The sequence below is a fragment of the Pleurodeles waltl genome, chromosome 5, assembly GCF_031143425.1.
Source record: "Pleurodeles waltl isolate 20211129_DDA chromosome 5, aPleWal1.hap1.20221129, whole genome shotgun sequence".
Taxonomy (NCBI): domain Eukaryota; kingdom Metazoa; phylum Chordata; class Amphibia; order Caudata; family Salamandridae; genus Pleurodeles; species Pleurodeles waltl.
In genome coordinates this window covers 905,705,840-905,728,519 of record NC_090444.1, presented here as the reverse complement: position 1 = coordinate 905,728,519, position 22,680 = coordinate 905,705,840, and the positions used below count along the sequence as shown (strand labels likewise).

Here is a 22,680-nt window from a genome sequence, read left to right as displayed (position 1 = left end):
GCTTACCAGCAATTCAAAGAACATTGTTATGGCTAGGCTTTTGTAATATACTCCAAAGCAACCCTTCGAAATTGAAGCTAAAAATGAGAACATGACCCCTACTGAGTCTGCTCTTCAGCCTTGTGCAACTCAAAAGCTATAAAGCAAGCTAGTGTGAACTCAAAGTCTCTCGACTCAGCTACCATGGTGCCTGGAACCACCTGGCTGTTTACCAGGTAAAATTGGAACAAGCTGTCTCTTGACAGCCCAATCAATTGTCGGAACATAGGGATTGTGGCTAGGTGGTTAGTTCTGAGGAGACCGCTCCAATGGGAGCGGCTATTCAAGTTGCCCTTATGAGGGCTGTATAATACTGGAATAGTAGCTGTTGTCACATCCCTTTTACTCTCAGTGAGACACTGATCAAATCCATTTGGGCTCAGTTTATAAATGTCATCTGGCCAAAAATGTGCAGGTTAAAGAAGATCAGACTGCCCTTGTTTCTGTTACATTAACTCAAACATGGATGATCATGATGTAAGATATATCTGGTCTCATTCAGAATACATACCTATTGTGGATTTGCCAATTTGGAAATAACTGCACTGGGGGGAAGAAAACTAATTTGTCTTTTTGAGAGGGTATGTTCTACTAGACTGGGAAAACTCCCACATGCAGGCAGGCTCTATGTGTTGGTGGTCTGCAGCACTGGATTGCAATATAGTGCATATCCTGTGGGACTGTATGGTGTTTGAACATTACTGGGCAGCTGTCTGGGAAATGCTAAAGGGCTAACTCGGCAAAGCTGCCCGAATAATGAGCAGTCTGGCTTTGCTGCATGTTTTGTCAGTTTTCCTGGAATTGTCTCACCTGGAGAGACAGTGGTTGTCCACGGCCTTGGCAGTGGCTAAAGTAGAGATCCTAAGTCACTGACAGAATGTCACACCACCATCTCTTAATACTTGGCTGTCTGATATGCATGACAGGGCCTCTTATGAAAATTATACAAACTGAAAGGCCAGCTGCATAAACTTGTGGAGCATGGCAGGGGACAACAGGATCTGTGAGCCAATTCCTCAGCAAATACCAGCAAGCATTCACACGCCATGGGCTCGATGTGTTAGAATATTGGCAATTGCTCATGCCCTCAGGAAGCACTCCGAACACTGCCCTATTACACCTGGGTCCACTTGACCCTCACGCTTTTTACAATCCTGCGCAGGGGGTGGTGTCTCTCTCTCTCTTTCCATTGCTGCTCTGCAGGCAGCCCACTATGCATGGCTTAGGCACTTTGTATTAGGTCTTTGCGGTGGTAGGGTTGAGGTGGTTTTCCACTGCGATTAGGAGGAAGGGAGCCCTACATCTGCTTCTCTCCACTCCATCCCCCTCATGTCAGCACCTTTTTCGACCCCCCCTTTTTGTCTTCCCCCAACTGTTGTGTATGCTGTGCATTACTTACAGGCAGAGACTTCTGTTTCACACCATCAGTATTATGACCCTTTCCTCAACAATACTGTTACTATTGTTGTTCTTGTATACCTTTCTGTATATAGTATAACTGGATTCCTTCAGCAACGTTAACACCCAATAAAGAATCCTAACATATGCAGGAAAAATTGTTTGGGGGTAAAGTCATGGTGGTAATAAGAAAGCTACTTGGACGCAATGTACTCTCTAGCTAGGAAGTAATTTGTAATGTCTTGGGCTTGGGGTACTCCCATTTGTATCTTTCAAAGCGCATTAGCAACATAACACCAATTCCCAATCAGCCATGACCAGCAAATCTAATAGCTGATCTAATAATACTATGATACAATTATTTTGGTTTTATTCTGCATGATGCTCATTTGAGAAGACAAAGGTTGAGGCAAATCTGTTTGATGTACAACACAAGGAGGGTCACAAATGTGCTACCTTTTCAGTGCACTAATCAAAGAGAAGATAGTATGATCTGATAGATGATCAGCGTATTTCTATATAAGGATAGGAGCAACTGAACACAGTCTCAGTTTGGTCTTTCATGATTCAAATATCAACAGCTACTTCAATGGTTTGTAGCCATCAAAATATGTCTGGAGCTGGAAGTCATGTGAATGATACAGAAACACCCATACATGCCAACCCTCTTGATTCAGACGGGACACTACTGATTTCAAGGCTAGTCTCCCGCCTCCCAATTCCATGCATGTAAAAATCTGATTCCTCTGTGGGCTTCAGCTGATAGGGCCTGGTCTTGTGTAACTCGGAGTATGCACTGCCAGTAGCCTGCTCCTGCAGGTCAGTGCACAGCACTTGCATCACACTCTCTCTGCCTGCCACAACGCTTTCTCCATGCTCCTGACAGGTAAGGAAAAAATGTACATTTGTCTATCTAATCTCCGATCCTGCAGCAGCAGACTTGCAAATCCCATACATAACTGAACCTGATTCAGGCCCCAATAGAAGTCAATGGGGGAAATTATATTCTCCCATTTTTTTTTTAAAGAAATCTCCCCCTTTTCTCTTCTAAAATGTTGGCATGCATGAATACCCTAATTAATGCACTAGGATACCCAGTGAAATATTGATCCTGTGCAGTTGTTTTCTGGAGACTGAAGGGCATATGATGGCTCCTCCTTAGATGCAGTGGGAGGAGCGGTTTCTGGATGACGACTGAGCAGATATATATTGCATGTATGTATTTGTATCCTATACTGTATTGTTCAGTGTGTTAAGGTGGTCCCCCAGAATGAGAATGCCTGCACAAGACGTCAAGCTTTCTCAGTAAACGATCCAGGGACCAGCCTTAATTTCCTTTTGGAAGGTGACAGATACCATACTTAATGAAATGACTTGCCACCAGGTACATGAGATTTGACCCAGCCATATGCAACTCACCCTCAATCTTTCTCCAGTAAGAAAAGTTCTGCTCTGAACAGAACCACAGGCAACCCAAGAACTGTGTTGGGCTGCTCAGCTGCATGGAGCTTAGTTCGAGATGCAGAGTTAGCACAGGGCCCACATTTGGCTATATCCTTGGTGCAGTACATCTAACACATGGGCTGTACTGTTCCTAATGGAGCAGGACCAAGACTGATTTCATATGGCTGGGTCTAATCTGAAGTGGCATGGTGGGCAAAAGACCGATAGGCTTGAATGCTACCCCGAGTGAATGTCAGTGGTTGGACAAATTTCAAGCATTTCTGCCATCACATACCTTTCCATACAGCCAAAAAACGGTTTATTATAACAGAATGGGGAGGCAGGCAAATTGACATGCAGAAAGAAATCCCAAAGAATCACCCATGAAACATTTAAAAGATATGCCTCGGAAGAGGAACCTGGGATTTACAAACATAACAGAGTAGCACCAGGCATGGCAGGTAATTATATTATTCACTTTGATTTTGCACATAGTAATTACTCCAAAATTAGAATGGAATTAGACTTTATGCACATGCTTAAGAGCTCCCAGGTGAATTGCAGGATCAATCCCAAAAATGACTTTCAATTACATCATAACCAGCAGTTAATATGTGACCATCCCAGGGTAGTGTAACAAAGGTAAACTTCTGACCCTTTTGCGGAATTAAGTGAGGAGCTGAGGTTTTTCGAGCATTATCGATGGGCCAAAAGTGGGCACAGGAATGGACATGCCAGTTCCCCTTGTACTTCTCCTTCCAAATTCCACATCTTGCACCTAAAAGAACTATGGTAGTAATTTGGGAACCAGACACAATCGCATCCCTTGCACGCAATGGCCAGAGGGCAGCCTCAAACCCAATAGCTTGTGATTTTGTTAATGTTATCAAAAGTGTGCATCAGTTTATTTTAAGGGAAGGACTAGCATATACATAGTAAGAAAAATACACCTTAGAGCGTAGGCTCATTCCCTATAAAATATCATGGTACAAACCTTATTGCACTTTCTGGAAAAGACTAATCTGTATTTCCCCAACCAAAAAAGATAAGAGTTGATCCCACTTGCACAACTTTACTTGAATATCAAAGGAGTCAACTCCCTGAATTACTTCATGAAATAGTGCAGTGTTCAGCCTGCGGATGTGAAACTGAAGTTCTGCAAAGAATGCCATGCTGAACAGTTGTACAAAGGTGGACACAGATAGCCACAAATATATGCAGTATAGCGCATTCAAAACGAGGGGTGATCTGTTCAAAATTAATAACAAAACATATTTGTGCTCTTGCAAGCTCCAACAGTTCAACTTCATTGGTCACTGCTGACACTCTAGCTCACTTACATTTTTTCCATTCCTGTAAAACTTCACTGCAGCCCTACTATAATGATGTGAGGTTGTGAACCCTGTTCTCCAACCATCACTGGCTGAAGAGATTCAAGCTTTGCAATACTTACATTAGGTTAACCTGTCAAGGGAAGTGCATTCAATAACCTCACTTGCTGAATTGTCACTGAAAGTACCTATATTAAACTTGGAAACTTGGAACATTGCACAGCTCTCCAACTGGAGACAGCCCTGCAACATCATTACTGAAGAGGATCAAGTTTGGAGATTCATTTGGAACCCAAAAGAATCTATTTCCAGGAGACTAAGGGCCTCAGAGTTTCCATCCGCCGGACCAGCGGGGATGTCGGCCGCAACATGGGAGCCGGCGGTGTTGCGGCCGTGCGACGGGTGCAGTTGCACCCGTCGCGCTTTTCACTGTCTGCCGTGCAAGTGCATGGGCAGTGCAGGGGCCCCCAGGGGCCCTGCGACTCCCCTTCCTGCCAGCCTTTCCATGGCGGTTCCTACCGCCATGGAAAGGCTGGCGGGAAGGGGACTCGTAATCCCCTGGGCAGCGCTGTAAGCAGTGCTGCCCTAGCGGATTAAAACCACCGGGACAACCATGGCAGTAAACTGCCGGTCCCTGCGGTTTGACCACGGCGCTTCTGCCGCGGTCGTAATCCACAAGTTTGTACTGCCAGCCTGTTGGCGGTACAACCTCCAAAACAGCTCTGGCGATCTTTGACCGGCAGGGTTGTAATGAGGGCCTAAATGTCTGAACCCTAGTACGAACATACTCAAATGGGATTCAACTTTAAACATAGCTCCCATTAAAAAGGTCTGTAGCAATACAGATTTTCTGACTTTTGTACCATTTCCCCCATTGGCTTACACTGACTCCCAACATCGTCTACATGTGCAGTTCATCCCAGTGACTTCAAATGAAAACTAATTAACATTTTTTATCTATTTTGAGGTTTCCCCAAAGTTAACGGGAACTGTTAGAAAAGTTTGCTTACTGAATTGTAGCACAATGCACACAGATCTTGAAACATTGTTAAACAAGCTCAAGCAATAATGCTAAGAATGGACTACAAATAAATCCAAAATACACTAAAATATTTTGACTATTGTAATATTATTGGTTTGATCCTAATATCCTTTACTTTTTTTTTTAATGTATTCCACTTTGAAATGTCGATGCTTACACCACCCCAGTATTAATGCTGGTCAATGTTACAATTAAGCAATGATAGTTCAAGAAGCTCTATTCACTCTGCAAAAGAATTACCAGTTTTACAGACGGACAACTATTATAATTAAATAGGCAAGTACTGGCTTAAAAAATGGCCCAGTTCTCACTGATTATAAGGTACCTTTATTATAAGGATCGGTACAGATACATGAGGAAGCAGTTATTAGTGAAGCAGCAGCATCAAAGGAAAACTGAGTCAATGCCATGCTCAATTTGTATAGAAAATAAAAATAAGTGAACCCCTGCATTAGAATTCATGCATTTAATTTTCACTTTGAGCATGTTTTCTTTCATCTTATGTCCGTTACTATCCAAATTAATAAACATTAAGAAAAAAATAACCATGCTGATCCACCCGATAAGGTTTCTGAAGACCTACAAACGACATCTGTCTAATTATGCAACGATCTCAGGTTAGATCTAGGTGATCCTGATTAAAAATATCATGACACAATGTCAACCTTGTTAAACCAGGTAAATTAAAAGACCAAAATTTAAATTTGACATCTACTACATTATCTTGATGAATGTTGAAGTGATACAATTTCCTGGAGTAAGGGCATGAGAGTGAAGGTAGGGGAAAGAAGGACCCATGTGCATGTACATTTAGCTCTCCCAGCTACCAGTGCTACTCCTGATTTTCCTTCCTCCTTTGGGTTTTATATGGGAGACTCTGCCTTAACATGTTCCTTCCCCCATCTTTTTAGCCTCTCTTCCTCATGTCCCTACAACATGGTACCCAAATTGCATTTTCTTTAATTTGACTTTCTTCTCAACCCTGGCAACCATTTTGCTTCTCCCTACGAAGTCTCTCTCTTCTTGGCTGCTTTGTTCTGCACCACTTGATGCTCTTTCTGCAACTCTCTGTTTCCAGAACCAATTTTAAACTTCTTGATTCTATTAGTTTAGGGCTTGCTGATTGCTCAGGTGCAATCTTGGTTTTTCATCACTCTGACTTTCATCACGTTAAAGATCTTTCAGTCACGGTTTGCCAGAGCGAATTTCTACAAGTTGACGATTTATCAGGTTGGCAAGACAATATATAAAATATGGGTTAAAAATCAATTCTAAGTTTGACAACACCTCATCAGCCTTAGTGTGCTCATTGTGGCTTTGAAAGCGTATTTATAAATAATATTTTAGTAGGCAATTCAGAATCAATTAAGAGGTAATGAGACTATACCATATTGTCACTTCTAAAGCATATTAACAGTACAATGGTCTAGAAGTAGTTTTAAAGACTGTCAGAATAGTGTTAACTAACCTCTGATATGAAGTGAAGTGTACCTCTATGCCTGTACAGCCGTGCGGTTGGCTGGAGTTCAATAGCCTTGGAAAGATCGATCAGTGCTTCACTAATTCGTCCTAGAGGAGAAAGAATCTGCAACAATATAGAGGTTATCAGCATGGAAATATCTAAAAAATGTTCAATCTATGCTTGACATACCAATCACAGCTACCCTGCCCTTCATCACAAGTTTCCTTGCTGACTTAGGCCGGTATACTTTCATTGGCGCCACAGAAATCATGAAGAAAATAGTTCACAAAAAGTTACTAGTGCACACATTAACAGACAGGCAATAAGAGTCACTGTTTTAATGAAAGCGTAATGGTCTCTACAGATAGGTGTATGTTGTTATGCAGATATCTAAGTTTCCCAAACTTACCATTTCTAACTGCTGAGCATTACTGAAGAGGACTCAATCACTGTCTCTTTAACTCTTTTACCAGCTAGTCAAAAGGCTCGGACATTTGAGTCTTTTCTTTATGGCAGGACACATTGACTGGTGACTAGGTTGTTTTGGAATCAGACCTGCATGGACCTGCCCGAATGAGGGCTCCTCTTATTGTGATCTCACTTTCCATGAAATTAAACCGCCTTGTCATCAACTTATTTAAACTGAGAGGTAGCTTCCCAACAAGAGGCTTTTGAATATGACTTGGGAAAGCCAGTATATACCCATTCTATTTGAGTGTGCTGGTGCTTGGAATGTGTAATGTCTGTGTGTGGAATGTTTAGTCTCACCTACATCCATTAGTGAATGTTAGTCCTGACAGGGTAGACCATGAAGCTGATCATCCTGGAGGCCGACCAACATACATATAGTAACTGATGGGGTTTCTATCGCTAACATATACTTCAACTGGAACACTGGAATTAAGAGTTCCATTGAAGACAACGGAGTGGTAAAGGAACAACAGTGGCTGGAACACACCTACTGCTTCAAGATTTTAATAGATTTCTTTCGGCTTCATTCCCCCTGTTTAATTTGAACACTTTCATCTCCGTCACTCAAAAGTTCTGATTATGCTGCTTCTCTTCTTCCTCAGGTTGTAGAGTCAGTTAAAGACTTTTCCTCATTATAGGCCCCTGAATCTGTTGCCCATGTCTTTACCGCAAATGCAGTTTCGTTAATGACTAGTTAATCCTTGACAGAAAGTGATAATGCTATGGTAAACAAACTAAAGTAACCCTACGCCTATGCATCCACCATGTGCCTCCCAGTAACACCTATAACAACAGTATGGGTGTCATTTAGAAGCTTGTGGACGGTCCTCCTATGTCAAGATTCCCACATAACTGTCTGGGATCTCTGTTCGCCCTCCAGCACTCTGTCTGAATGACAGGAACCTCAACTCTTGGACCATCAAAAAGAGCTCTGCTTATTTGCTTTTTTCTAAGCTGTCTTCGCACCAACAGTTTGCCTGCAACACTCACCTCCTCTCCATGGCCTTGGCAGACTCAGCACTTTTTCTCTCTAAGCCTCTTCTCCTCCATGACTTCAAGCTTCTCTGCCCTGTCCTTTTTATTTTTCTCTGCTCTGCCCTCTTTCTGTTGGCTAAACAACGTTAGTACCTGTAAACAATATTCAAAACTACTGCTTGAAAGTGCCTGGTAATAAAATATTGTAAATGCAATCTTGTTTTGGAACTTTCTGGTAGTCTAATCCATAAGCTGTGGATCAGCAGATGAGTGCATTTTCCTTTGGGCCACTAAATATCTATGAAGATAAAACACAACACTCTCAACAGCTTTCAGCAAACAATTGCAGTCTATCAACATCACGAAATTCTTAAGAAATGCCAGTGTTTTCCTGGGTGGGAACATGGGAGCGCAATATTATTGGTTTGTTGTACGTGGACCAAAGCAACTAGTCTTTGTAACCTTCTCTGTGGGTCATGGCTCATCTCCATAGCTCATAGTAGTTTCAGCAGCTTCTCTGCCAGAAGCTTTGGCTTCCCGATTCAAGGCAGTTCCACTAGCTTTTCTGCACCCCCCACCTCTTTTGTTGGCTACCAACATTTAATCCAAAGAAAATAATATTCAAAACTACCACTTGAATGTGCTTGTTAAAACCAAATATATATATATATATTTTTTTTTTTAACTCCCTCTGGTACTGAAACCTAGAATAAACTGGGGAGGCTGCAGTCGCAGGCGTGAGGGAAGCTCCTTATCTGATACCTTCAGAGAAAACTGAAGATTTTACTGCCTGCTCTCCTACACAGCTTACACCAAAATGCCGGCGGCGCCATGATTCGGCCTGACACGGCGGCACAGTGCCTAACACTGGTGGTGCCCGAGACTCCCTCCCCCTTCTGCTTTTCATCTTTACATGCAGCAGGGACAGCGAGATTACAGCAGGGGCTCCGTTTCTGCAATGTGGCAGCCCGATTTCCCCAGAGCTCTACACAAGGCCGTAGGCAGACAGACGATCAGCCTAACGGGGGATCCGAGTAACAGAATTGCTCACAAACTAACCCACCCACCCCCCCTTCCTTTCTTGAAAGTACTGCCGCCGGAACCAACCGCTCATTCTTTATTATATAATATAACAGGGGAAATCGGAAAGGAAAAGAATTGATGGGGGCCCTCCGCTGCCTGATCAAGGCTGATGCCTAATTTTAACATGGCACCCACCACGGGTGAAAACGGATGGGTGCTGCTGCTTCCCGCAAGGAGTGTCTTCCAGATGTGCTTGCTGCAATGTCCCAGCCACATCTAATCACATTTCTGGACACCCAGGAGCAGGGGGCAGAGCTGCTATATAATCTCATTTGAAAAGGGGAAAAACACTTGATACGGAGATCTAGCCCAAGAGTTCGGGAGGCTGTGTGACTCCAACAACTCTCTGGACTACATAGTACCGGTAATCCTTCTACAGAGACACAGAGGGGGGTTGGGGACTGAGGTGTTGCAGCAGTGTCCCCAGGGCCGGGGAGATGAGGTAGGCCTGCCAACAAACCCCTGCTCCATGCAACGTTTCACTATTGTTATCGATTACTCTTAGGCTCTCTCCCCAGCCGTCTTTATGCTGCCCAAGAAATCACAAAGTAACAAGGTTTCAAGCTACTTTGCTCCTACTTCTGACTAGGTCCTAGCTGCTCACACCTTCTGACACCACAATGGCTTTGACCAAAGACGAGCTCCTACCTTCTCTATGCACTTTTCAAAACCGAACTGAGAGAGGAACTCAAGGCAGACATAGCGGCCTCTTTTAGTGCCTTTAAGTCGGAATTTAAATCTGGTCTGACCTCTCTCCAATCAGATATCAATTCGGTGGGCACATGAATGCTAGATCTCGAGAATAAACACCACAAGTTGGAACAACGTCTGGCTCCAGTTGCAGTGGCCTCTGAACATCTGGAACTACAGCTACAGTCCACCATTCGGAAATGTGAAGACCTTGAAACCAGGTCTAGAAGGGACAATATTTGCATAAGAGGCGTGAAGGAGGGCACAGAAGAGCCTGACTTAGAGACTTTTGTTACTGGCCTCTTTTCATAAATTGTGGGAGGACACCAATAAGAAATTCAAATTAAACAGGTACACCAAGTGGGCCCTCACCAACTGGGAGAAAGCAGGAGACCCAGAGACATATTAGCAAAAATGCACTCCTTCAAAACAAACAAATCAATCCTCCAAGCAGCTCAGAAGCTGGAACAGATCTCCTTCTAAGGAGCAACATGCACCCTCTACCAAGATATGGCACCCACCACACTGGAGTGCAGGCTGCAATTTTGACCGGTAACAAAGGCCCTGGGGTAAAACCCAGGTTGAATACAGGTGGACATACCCGTTTGGTAATGCTTTCAAGCGCCACAGCAAATCCCATCACTTCACAACCATGAAAGATGCAGCAGCATTACTTGATCTCACAATACCAGAATCAACAGACCCCAATAGTCGCTTCCCAAATCCCCAGGCCGAGCCCAGACTAGGATATTGGTAGCCTTACAAAAGGGGACGACAGAAAAAGATGAAGACCTCTCCTGATATTTCTACACCTGAGTCACAACAGTGATGAACAAGAAAATAGGGTGTGAGTTGGCTCACTGCTTGTATACTTGCCCACAGATTGTACCATAGATGGGGCGCTGCATCCGCCATGAACGATTAACCATGAATGTTTAACCAGCCCATTGCTTTGGACACATACTTGTAATCATCTGCCCGAGCCCCGGTAGCCGAGAAACCTGGCCTGGGACACCCTAAGATTCTAAGTATGCACGACGTCAGATTGTGGGGTGCCTGTTCCAAGCACTGAGTCGCATTATGTTGACTTCTCACTGTACAACACAAGTGAGCCACTTATACACTTATCTATTGTTTAATTTGTTAGTTGTTATTCTATGGTTTGGATGGGTGCTACTGCCTGGGTGGAGGGATGCATCCTAAGAGACAATTGTTACGCCTAAGGGGAACCTACTATACTATACAAAAGGTGGGCTTACTAAAAGTACTACTCTTGCTGCAAGAGCTACTATAGATCTTTCTACTCTTATGACACTCCATGGTTCTTAACACGCTCTCCTGGAATGTTAAAGGCCTTAACTCCCCTGATAAAAGGCAACAACTTTGGAAATATATACTGGATAAATGGTTCAATATATTAGCCATCCAAAAAATCCATTTGATAAGGGCTGAGGATCACAGGCTACGTCATAAAAAGTACCCTCTATGCTACACATCTTCTGCCACCAGGAAACATAATGGAGTCACCCCCTTTTTCCACTTTTCACTACACTTCCAATTCCAGGGCAGCAAACATGATAGAGAAGGCCTCTACGTAATGTCAAAGGACTCCTACATTGCCCCCAATGCACCATAGTTACAGTTTAGCTCCCAACACGAATCAAGCCACATTAATTCGCACATTCCTGTCATTTCTGGGAGGCTTTGCAGTAGGGGATATAGTCTTAGTGGGAGATTTCAACCTTATATGGGACCCCACCCTGGATTGTTACCATCAGCATCGGACACAGGCAGGCACATTTCCTAAAAATACGAAATCTCTACCCTGGGGTTAATTGACGTCTGGCACATCACTAACTCCACCACCCATGACTACACATTTTTCTCCCGTTCTCACCGAACCTACGCTACAACTGACTACACAATCACAAGTCACACTCTACATCACGCTATCCGTAGCGCCACCACACAACTCATTGCTCTTTCAGATCATACACCATTGGAGGTGGTGTTCGACTGGAGTGTTCCACAATCTGGCTATTGGAGATAGTACGTAATGAGAGACTACTCCCGCTAGGACTGAAATACGAAAAAACTATAAAATAATTCTTCATCCTAATTAAACGCTAACACATGTCCTATGCTACATATTGGGACACACTCAAGGCAGTCCTGAAGGGGAAATGCACATCGCTGTTATTCACATTGACACAACAAAAATTAAAAGAATGTCTACTCCTAGAAGCTGAACTTTCTACTTACAAATAGCCCATAAAGTAGCCCCTTCTCTTCCTCTCCAAAGACAGGTGACAGCCCTTAGGGGCAAACCTAAAGCCATTTATGCCAACAGAGCTGAGTTACCTCACCTATGTCTCAAAAAGACCACTTACGAGCACAGTAATAAAGTGGGTTCTTTTTAAGCATGCCAGTTACTAGTTAAAAAAAGAAAAAGACTATATCCCCACCACTACAATGTCATGGCATTATTTCACATATGATTGAGAAAGGTAAATATGTTCAGAGATTTTTATAAGCAGCTCTATAATGCTGCTCCTACAGACACAGACACTCAAAAGGCATACCTTGATGGAATCTCTCTTCCCCAGCTCCCCCCAGATATTCAGGAGACGCTTAATGACCCCCATCACCAGGGAAGAGATTCTGACTGCCATTTCCACACTTAATCCCTGTAAGGCTCCCGATCCAGTTGGGTTGACTGTTCTCTTTTACAAATCTTTCAGCTTGATCCCCCCCATTGAACAACACTGTTTAATTATATAACAGACTTTCAAACTGTTACCACCTCAATTGGAGAAGCACTTATTACAGTACTTCCCAAGCCCGGAAAGATCCCTCAAGCATGTTTCGCCTACCGGCTGCCCTCTATCACCGTTACTTTTTGCGTTTGGCGTAGAAACCCTTGCTACCAAAATATATATGCTTCCAACTCCATTTCTGGTCTTCAGTTTGGCCAGAGTGCACACAAAATGGCTTTATTTGCCAACAATGTCCTTTTAACTATTACATTGCCTAACACCTCTCTGTCAGCTTTGCAGGAAAGCCTTCAGCTCTTTGAATTAGTTGCAGGCTTTAAGGTCAATCTCCAAAAATCATATATGCTTAATCTGACAGTTCCCCCCCCCAAACACATGGAGAGACTGGTGGCCTCCCTCCCTTTCCAATGGGTGCAAAAAGAGATCCCTTATCTTGACATGAAAATCACCCCCAGACTGACGGTTCTCTATGCAGCAAGCTACCGCCCCCACCCAACTTAGACTGGATTTTAAACGCTGGGCCCCAATGTTCCTGTCTTGGCAGGGACACATCAATGGGGTCAAAATGACAATACTTTTGCGCATCTTATACCTCTTTCAGGGCCTACCTACAGAACCTCACAGAGACTTATCTCTTCGCACTCTAGTAACAAACTTATTATGGCAGGGACATAGAGCCCACAATTCCCATAAACTCCTGACTTTACATAACGAAGATGGGGGCTAGGACCTACCAAACCTTATTTCCTACTACAGGGCGGCCCAGCTGTGTTGTTTCTCAAAGTGGTTACTTTGACAGTTCGACAAATTGTGGCCACACATGGAAAGGGCAGTAATGGGCAGAACTATATGAGACATTTTATGGAAGCCCAGGAACGCTTGTCCTGATAAATGATAAAGCCCATCTCAGTACTCTGACCCTCTCTACTCTAAACATATGGGACAAAGTGACTAGGTCGCTCAGCATCCCCACATTCCCTACACCGTACACTCCCATACAAGGGAAAGGTAATTTCCCACCTGCACTTTTTCCTGAACCCTTTGATCATTGGCGTGAGGGTGGGTGCTTGCCATTCTCAGACTTGTACTATGGTAACAATATTTTAACCTTTGAAAACTGCTGCAGAGATTGCAATCTACCCTCTACTGAACACTTTTGATTTAAACATTTGAAACACTGGGTCATGCAACCCATGCCGCGCCTAGCGACCACTCAATACCTGCTTCCCATTGAGAAATTCGTACAACAGGCAGGCTTCACCCAGGGAACTATCTCCTTTTCAAATTCCTTGTTAATGTCAACCAGAGGTACCTATTTTCCCCCCACATTTCTTTATGGGAATGCACCCTTTCACTGTCAATCACAGATAAACAATGGCAGACCCTTTGGCAAGGCATTTCCAGGTTTAACCACTCACTGGGACTTCAGGAGGCTCATTTGTCATCTACGACTGGTACATACACCCTGTGAAACTCAAAAAGATATTCCGTAGCAACTTAGACTTATGCTGGTGAGGTTGTGGTCTACAGGAAGACTTTTGACACATTTGGTGGGACTGTCAGACCATCAGAACTTATTGGACTTAAATCTTAGCAGGAATCAAGGAGATCCTCAGTTATCCTATACCCGAGACTCCTGAACAGGGCCGGCTTTTGGGCGGTGCGAGCGGTGCAACCGCACCGGGCACCGACCTCTGGGGGGCGCTGTGTTTATCAATAACTTCTGAAACCTGCGATTTAAAAGCACCTGCTGAAAGGTTTCTTGGCATCCAGCCTTCAAGAAACACTTAAAATGTCCAGATACCTCTTGTGATTAATGTTCCTGCTAGAGAGAAAGATTGGAGTTTTGCCTAGTGGCAGCTTTGACTCAACATAAAGTAGCATAGAGGGTTAATATTCCTACTGTAAAAAACAGAACTATAGGGCTTTTTTAAGAAAAGTGGCGCTGCACACAGTGCTACCCCACTTTTCTTGCACCCCTTAGCGCCCCCCTAACGCCACCATATGTGCTTCATATTTAAAATACGGTGCACCATGGCGGTAGTTTGGGGACTAGCGTCAGAATTTTTTTTATGATAGTCTTGCGCTTTGCAGAACTGGCATAAAAAATGTTGACGCTAATCCTGCAAAACACCTAGATGCCCATTGTAACCAATGGAAGCCTCCTTTTAATGCCTGCTGTTTGAAAACTGCTGGAAAAAAATGACGCAAAGAAATCTGTCAGATCTCTTTGCGCCACTTATTTGCCTCCCCCCCCCCAACGGGGGATGCCCCCTTTGCATACATTATGCCTGGCGCAGGCATAATGTAGTGCAAAAGGTTACAAAGTGGCGCAATGCATGTATTGCGACACTTTGTAAATATAGTGCAGCGTTTTTGGCCTTCTAACACCACATTACCTTCAATAAATTACACTAATGTGGCGTTAGAAAGGCACTACTTTTCTTGTGCCCCTTAGCGCTCCCGTAACGCCACCATGGGTGCGCCCTATTTACATTATTAGCCGCAAGTTTAAGAGGAGCGCTTTGGGCACAGGCACCTTTTTATTTACAAATTAAGCACTGCCCTATGGGGCATATTTGAAAAAAGTGGTGCTGCACCCTTTAGCACCCCCACCCCCTAACGCCACCATGTGTGAGTCATATTTAAAATACCGCGCACCATGGCAGTAGTTTGGGGACTAGCGTCAGAATTTTTTATGCTAGTCTGGTGCTTTGCAGGATTAGCATAAAAAATATTGACGCTAATCCTGCATAACACCCAGAGGCCCATTGCAACCAATGGAAGCCTCCTTTTAGTGCCTGCTGTGAGCAGGCATTAAAAGTGCTGGAAAAAGATGACGCAAAGAAATCTGTCAGATTTCTTTGCGCCATTTTTTGGTCCTTCCTAATGGAGGAATGTAACCTTTGCATACATTATGCCTGGCGGTGGCATAATGTAGCGCAAAGGGATACAAAGTGGCGCAGGGCATGCACTGCGCCACGTTGTAAATATGGCACGGTGTTTTTGGCCTTCTAACGCCACATTAGCTTAAAAAAATGACGCTGATGTGGCGTTACAATGGCGCTAGGGGCTCTTAAATATGCCCCTTATATTTTATGTGGCTAGCCGAGTGGATTAGTAAAGCCAGCCTTTACAAGTGCTTTAAAAACACATTAATGCATGTGGAAGGTGAGCGATGGGGAGATGAGGGGCACATTTGCCAGGTGGTAGTGAATGAAACCGAGGAGGAGGTTACGGTGTGGGGGGCACCACAATGAACTGTCGCACAGGGCGCTACCAGTCCTAAAGCCGGCCTTGCTCCTGAATGTATTTTATTAGGGACTTCGGGACCCCTGACTCCATCTACAGACCTGAAGCGCACGCTCCGTCATGTGGCTTTGCCTGGGAGCAGCCAAGTTGGCGGTAGCTGCAATGTGGAAAAAAACCCAGAGGCACAGTCTATCACACAATGGCACACTCGACTTTGGCATGGCTTGACCATGGAATATATGTCTGATATTCTAATGGACACCAGATCGGCTTTCAATACATTTGGGGACCCCGGGTCCATTTCTTATCCCACGGCCTCCCTTTTTTCTTATGTCCCATACGAACTAGAGCGCTACATCGTTTTCAGATATGAGTAATGCCCACAATTTTCCAAACACCACCACCATTATACCCCTTTTGTTTGCAAGCTGTTTTCTCATCACCCACCACCCTCCTAGCTCTAGCATTTTCTAACTTTATCAGCCCACCCGAACCTTTATTCCTTATAATGATCATGTTCTTTTCTCATGATTATTTAGTTCTGAGATGACCACAGTTGGTATGGTTAAAACTATTTTGATTATGTCATAGCTATTACCTATTTGAGCTACTGTTTCTTTGTCATCCTTCTTTCCCTTTACCATGTTGCCTCTCTCCTTCCCTCTCTACACCTACCTACCTTAGCAATTGATAGGCCATGTCTTATTTTTTGATGCTGTACCCTTCAATTGCTCTAGTTGTATACTTCGGCCTTGATGATAATGTTTCAAAGTGCTATTGTAATATCTATCCTTGAAAGTGTCAATAAAAACAATTTGACAAAAAACAATAGTCCTTGTATTATTTTTCTACCTGTCCCCAAGCCAAAATTAGCATCATTGAATCTAGTAATGAAACTCGGTCCCTTACAGAGTAGCGGCCCTTGCAGTACTGAAAATAGCTTATGGGCTTTTTTCATTTTAAGGATATGTGGAACTTTTACATACCCTAGTTTGAACTACTGTGTACCCTGCCTTATGGGCAATAAGACCTACGTAGGGGTTAATTAATAATATCGAAAAGGAAGATTATGGGCTGTCAAAAAGGGTTTATTTTGACATGAAATTGGCAGCTTAAAACTGGACAGTTGTGGACAGCTACAATGGTATGCTTGGAGAAAGCGTTGCTGGACCGCTGCAGTGGGTGGCAAAGTGGGTGTTGCAGATAGCTAGTGATAGTTAAATTACAGGACCTTGGAACATCCAGTACCATATACTGGGGACCCAAATTAAATATGCTGATTAGGTGTATGCCAATTACAACATGCTAAAAGAGGGAAACATAAGCACTGTACTACTGGTTAGCCGGAGTAAAGTGTCCAGAGTACTATGGCCAACAAAAGTAGGATTCTGAAAAACGCAAAAAAAACAAGGGTGACCACGATGTAAGGGCAAAATTCCAACACCCATTATCACCTTTTTTATTTGTATTGGCAGTGAAGCCATTTGTAGAGGAGTTGAGAGTGGATGGAACAAACGGGGGTGTCCACCATGCGTAACAGAGTCAATTCAGTTTCTATGTGGTAGATAACATGGTAACCTTCTTTCAGCACCTTGTAAAGGATAATAAGCACTTTATAATAGCAAATGCAAAGCTGTAACCTGGATTCAATGTTTGCAATACTTCAGAAAATGGAGTCACTAGCAGGGTGAAGGTGAAATTATCCAAATCTTGAAAACAGTGATTCTGGAAGGAAACCTGGGAGATGCAATTGCATCCCTAAGGAAGTACGTAGCCTTTTGGAAGTGTTTACCGCTGGCCCCGATAGGCTGTGTACAAAAATGGAGATGTTCCTCAGGCTCTTTTACCAACTGGTGAATTTACCCATGCTGGTTTACATAAATACATTTTAAGACTTGGATAGCTTTGTAGGGGTGCAGATCTTAGGGCAAGGCAGGAGACATTTTTCATTGGCTAAATTAAAGGCACCTACGGATAAACCAGGGATGGAAGTTCCTGATAAGGAATTTTACTACCTGGCATCCAAGATTCAGTGGCTGATGCATTAGCTTGCTGGGCGCAATACAGTTGGAACTGGATATCCATTAGCGGTCATACAGGACGGTAAGCTATTTAATATGTTGTTGGATAGGTGTAACTCTGCTTGTTCGCTTTCTTACTTCCCAAACTCCTGAAGGTAGCATTGCATTGCCTTACAACTGTTATACATAAGACACAAAAAGAAATCTAATAAGCCCCACTTGTACTGTTAAGGGAGCTACCTAAAAAAGGGTTTTTTTCCAACAGTAAAAACTCTGGACATTGGAACGAAGCAGGCATCTTTGCTGTAGGCGACCTGTTTGGAAATAGGCAGTTGCTTTCATTCTACTCACTCATGAAAAAATTTGGTTTACACAGGGGAACATTTTTAACATAGAACGGCTTACATACTTAAGGCACGCTGGAACATTTCCGAACTGAACCAACAGCTCTAGGTTATATTCAAACCGCTTACAGGATGGGTGATGGGAGACCCCTGGTAATTTGGTTACACAGGGCCCTACAAAAGATTATGAGCGATTCTAAAGTTAAAATTAGATACAGATGTAATGTATTCCTGGGGAGATGGTTCAATGATAAAGAATGGAACAAAACTACAGCCTATCCCGTAATGTCAGTGGGAAGGCCCATTTTAAACATATTCAAGTTAACATCCTTCACAGAGCATATGTGGTCCCCACAATACTACACAACGTGTATCCTGTTGCCACAGAGATATTCACAAGAAGGACTGGCTTCTGTCATATGCTCTTGGACTGCCTGTTATAGTTGAATATTGAACGTGGGTTACAAGTACACTTACGTCAATAACTAAAATTGTCAACCGATAAAACCATGAATGCTCTCTACTGGGCCAGTTCCCCCGACCTGTGGTTTGCCAGGGCTATTTCTGGGTTTTACACCTTGCCCTCCTGTTAGCAAAGCATCTGATAACTAAGAAACGGAAGGCTGTAGTGGCCCCGACTATAAAGAGCTGGTCACTTGAGCTTCATACATGGGCTGAAGCTTAAACTAAACTGTGGCACCTTGAAGACTTTAAACTTTAAGGGCCCGAGGAAGGTACCCATGTCAGATCAGTGGGATGAACTGTCAGACAAAGTTGAGCCCTAAATAAAGATGCACTGCCCCGCTGAACTGCTAAGTGCAACCAGCAAGTAATATGGTGGATTGCACTGGTAAAACGATCCCCATAATTGATGGAAACAGGTACATATGAATGGCAGAGCCTGCATACTGTGAAAATGAATGTTCTAAATTAAGCATTACATGGCATTCCCGGCATCATGGAGCCACTGAAAAACAACACCTATTACACTGTATCCATTTTTAAAAGTAAAACACAAAAAGGAGCAGGTGGGCCCATGACCAGGATGTGAAACCATGATCGGCTTCTGTGGCATGCTCCCTGTTTTTTGTTTCTTCTGCCTTCCAAAGAGCTGAATATCCACAAAAAAATAAATAACACTTCAAAGGAAAGCAGCATAATCTTTTAAACTAAGGCAAAAAAGGTATACGTTGTAGCTAGAAGATGATGCAGGGGAGCAGAGTGGAATGTCACAAGACTGTTACAGGAGTGCACCGTGCACTGATGACTTTCTAGCAGTGAAGTGTCCTAGAATTGTAACTATGCCAGCGTCAGGTGGTGGTAGATTTTGGACACGCTGGTTGTCTTCGAAGTTGCAGGCATATCATTACACCATGGAAGAGGTTCTTGTAAGAACGGGTGGTTGGGCTGTCGAGTTTGCTTTTGATGCTTGATGGTAACAGAGCTGCGTCAAAGGAGGAGCAGTGTGAGGTGGCAGTTAATTATGAGTAAGAAACCGTAAAAAGACGTGGGGGCTCAGCACAGACAGAAGTCAGATGAATAACGTAAGAAAAGTATATATTTTTAGTGGATGAGAAGCATTATTTGTTAAAAGAATAGCCTGAAGAAAAAAGTACTTTTATGGTGACTGCAGAGTTTTTGCTAAGATTTAAGTTAGAGGTAACAAGATTACACTACCAAAAGGTTTGCATAAGAAGATTGTGCCATGAGGGACACTGTGGAATGTCAAGCATAAAAAGAAAGGCAAAATAGTATTTTTGGTGGTTTAGTTTGGATGCCATGATTGACAGGTGAATGGGAAATTATGAGATTTGCTGCAGAAGTGACAAAACAGCCAAAGCATGTATTATTCCTTTGGGTTTAGTGGAACGGTCCCTGAAGGAAGTTGGCAATGGATCTAGCAGGTCCACTTCATATTCTTTCCCAAAAAAAGCCACATACAATTGAGATTACATATTGCTACCTTAAGCAGGTAGAAATATGTTTGATATATTGCATAACCACAGAAGCGGTGATTATTTTTCCTGGAAGTATTATTTTGATGTGAAAGTATTTCTAAGGAGGTGGTATCAGACAAGAGTAAAGTGCATACCAGCAACAATTCAGGTGTTTTTGAGGAATAGCAGAATTAAACATTGGTATCTAGTGCTATGCACTCACAAGACCAATTGTCAGGTGGAGTGTATTACTAGAGTAGTTAAGGAGTCAATACTGTTGCCTTTGAATTTTGGGTTGCATTTACGGAAAATGATGTAGGCTACGGTGTTGTCATCTAGGATTATTTGGGTGTGGCAACTGTTAAGCCACTCTGAGTTATTAAAAGGACCAGAACTAACTACCAAGTTGGTACCATATTGGGTGATTTGGAGGGAGGAAGGGAAGAACAAGTTGGATGAAGATGTAAAAGTGAGGGATAAAGTGAAATGATATCAAGAAATGGGGAGGAGATATGCCAACCGCAACAGAGGTATTGATGAGTCTGGGTAGCTGGATATCTAGGTAGGTCAGCTTTGGTTTATAAAATGTGTGTTGGTTGGATATATACAGGGTGGTATAGGTTTTCATGTCAGCAATTACAGGTGGAAAATATCAGAACTTGGAATTTTAAGAGATTTTTGGCTCATCTAGAGTGGTTGTTTAAGAGGATAACAAATGAAGGCAGAAGTGTATTTCTGAATGCGTAGGTGTAAGGAAGTAGTGTTACAGTATGAGAACCGGTGGGGGTGAGGGCAGGTGTAGATAGAAGGTTTTTAAGGTTCGGAACATTTTCTCGTTTGTGGATGCACGTTAGAAAAGATTAGGTTCTGGAAAGGATCAAGGACTTTGTTAGATATTGTTTTGTTTTCCTTTCGGTTGTTTGTGTGGCATGTGCTTAGTGTGAATGGACTAGTACTGATGGTGGAATGTGGAGGCAGAATGCTTGATGCAGGACTGGATAAATGTCTGGTGTGGGGGTTTGAATCAGTGATTCAGTTGGTGACTCACTGCGTTTCTGATAAGAAGCTGTTGTGTGCTATTATGTGCTATGGAGCTTTGAAATAAAATAAAGTGCCTTTCCAATCCTTTGTTTCCCCCCCCCCCCCCAAAGAGCCTACAATAATATCTTTTGATTGTGGTTTGCGATCAAACTATCCCAGTGTGGAAGGCTGTATAGGGTGTTGTCATGCATGTATAGGGCGTAGAGTCATGAGATAGAATGTTGTAAGCACTTAGTAGTAGGTCCTGGATTTTGCAGGCAACTAACCATTTCAGGGTCAAAATTATAGAATTACATACCTGTCTGCCTGAAGTTAGTACTTTACTCTGTCTCTGAGTGGAAATGAGCAATGGCTAAAGAGCAAGGGGGGCTCTTAGACACTGAAAATATATTTTGCCCTGTTGCAGCAGTTATTGTGTTGTTGTTAGACACTCTCCAAGACACCGAATCACTGTCACTTTGAAGAGGGAACATTTTAAAAGTCACTACAGCAAATTAGAAATCTACATCATCATAATGTTCTTAGTGAGTATTTGAGCCTGAAAATCCTGCTGACAGTCCTAATCTTGCACATGAGTAAATTGATAACATGAAAATGCCACACACTAGCAAATATGACACCTATGTATATAAATGCAAGGATATGGCCAGTCAAAAGGTTTTTAGATTACATCTGGCATACTGAAATCCTCCTACCGGCCAAACATCAACTTGAAATGGTGACAACAAGATATGGGTCAATAGCTTACCTCTGCTCGTTGCTCATATACTTCTGGATGATTTGGTTCCATGCTTATAACTCGACCAAGTTCAAATAAGGCAAGATCAGCATTCTTAATGTCCTACAAAAGTGTGAAAATGAAGGTATACTTACTACTATAAATAAACATTTCAGAATGCTGGACAATAGATGCAGAATGAAAATTACTAAAGTAATTGTTCCATTTTCAAAATATAATTATCGTTCTCCACTATTAAATCAACAGAAAGGGACTAAACTACCCAAAGTCTGCAACGCTTTAAGTTTGGCTTTCTTCTTCTGTAGAGAACTGCAAAGAAATTAAATGAATGTCAGTATTCAACCTGCCTGGTTCCCTTCATTTCTTACCTCATTTTGGCCTGCTGTGATCTTTGCATTTTCTTTTTATGTACACGCACTGCATTTTATATATTTGTAAACTCATGCAGCTGAGTGTACATTTTTCATTTATAGTCATGTGCTGTATTGGCTGTACATGTACAATACATGTTTGCTTTATTATAGTTTGATAATGTATCAATTATTCATACTTATTCATTAATGTGATTTATAAAGTGTGATAGGATTTAGTGAAGGTGCAACAGAATTCAGATACCAATTCTTGCAATTTACCTTCAT

At 42.8% G+C, this 22,680-nt stretch overlaps 1 protein-coding gene across 3 annotated transcripts in view; it reads right to left on the bottom strand.

The window, feature by feature from the left end:
* TTC13 (tetratricopeptide repeat domain 13) overlaps positions 1–22,680 on the bottom strand; it is an 815,569-nt gene that overhangs the window by 574,608 nt on the left and 218,281 nt on the right. For all 3 annotated transcript variants that reach the window (XM_069235032.1, XM_069235030.1, XM_069235031.1), the window contains exons 6-7: positions 22,052–22,144; positions 6,722–6,838 (exon numbers count right to left, since the gene is read on the bottom strand). In XM_069235032.1, the coding sequence (XP_069091133.1) occupies positions 6,722–6,838; positions 22,052–22,144 (210 nt within the window). The remainder of the gene's footprint in view (positions 1–6,721; positions 6,839–22,051; positions 22,145–22,680) is intronic.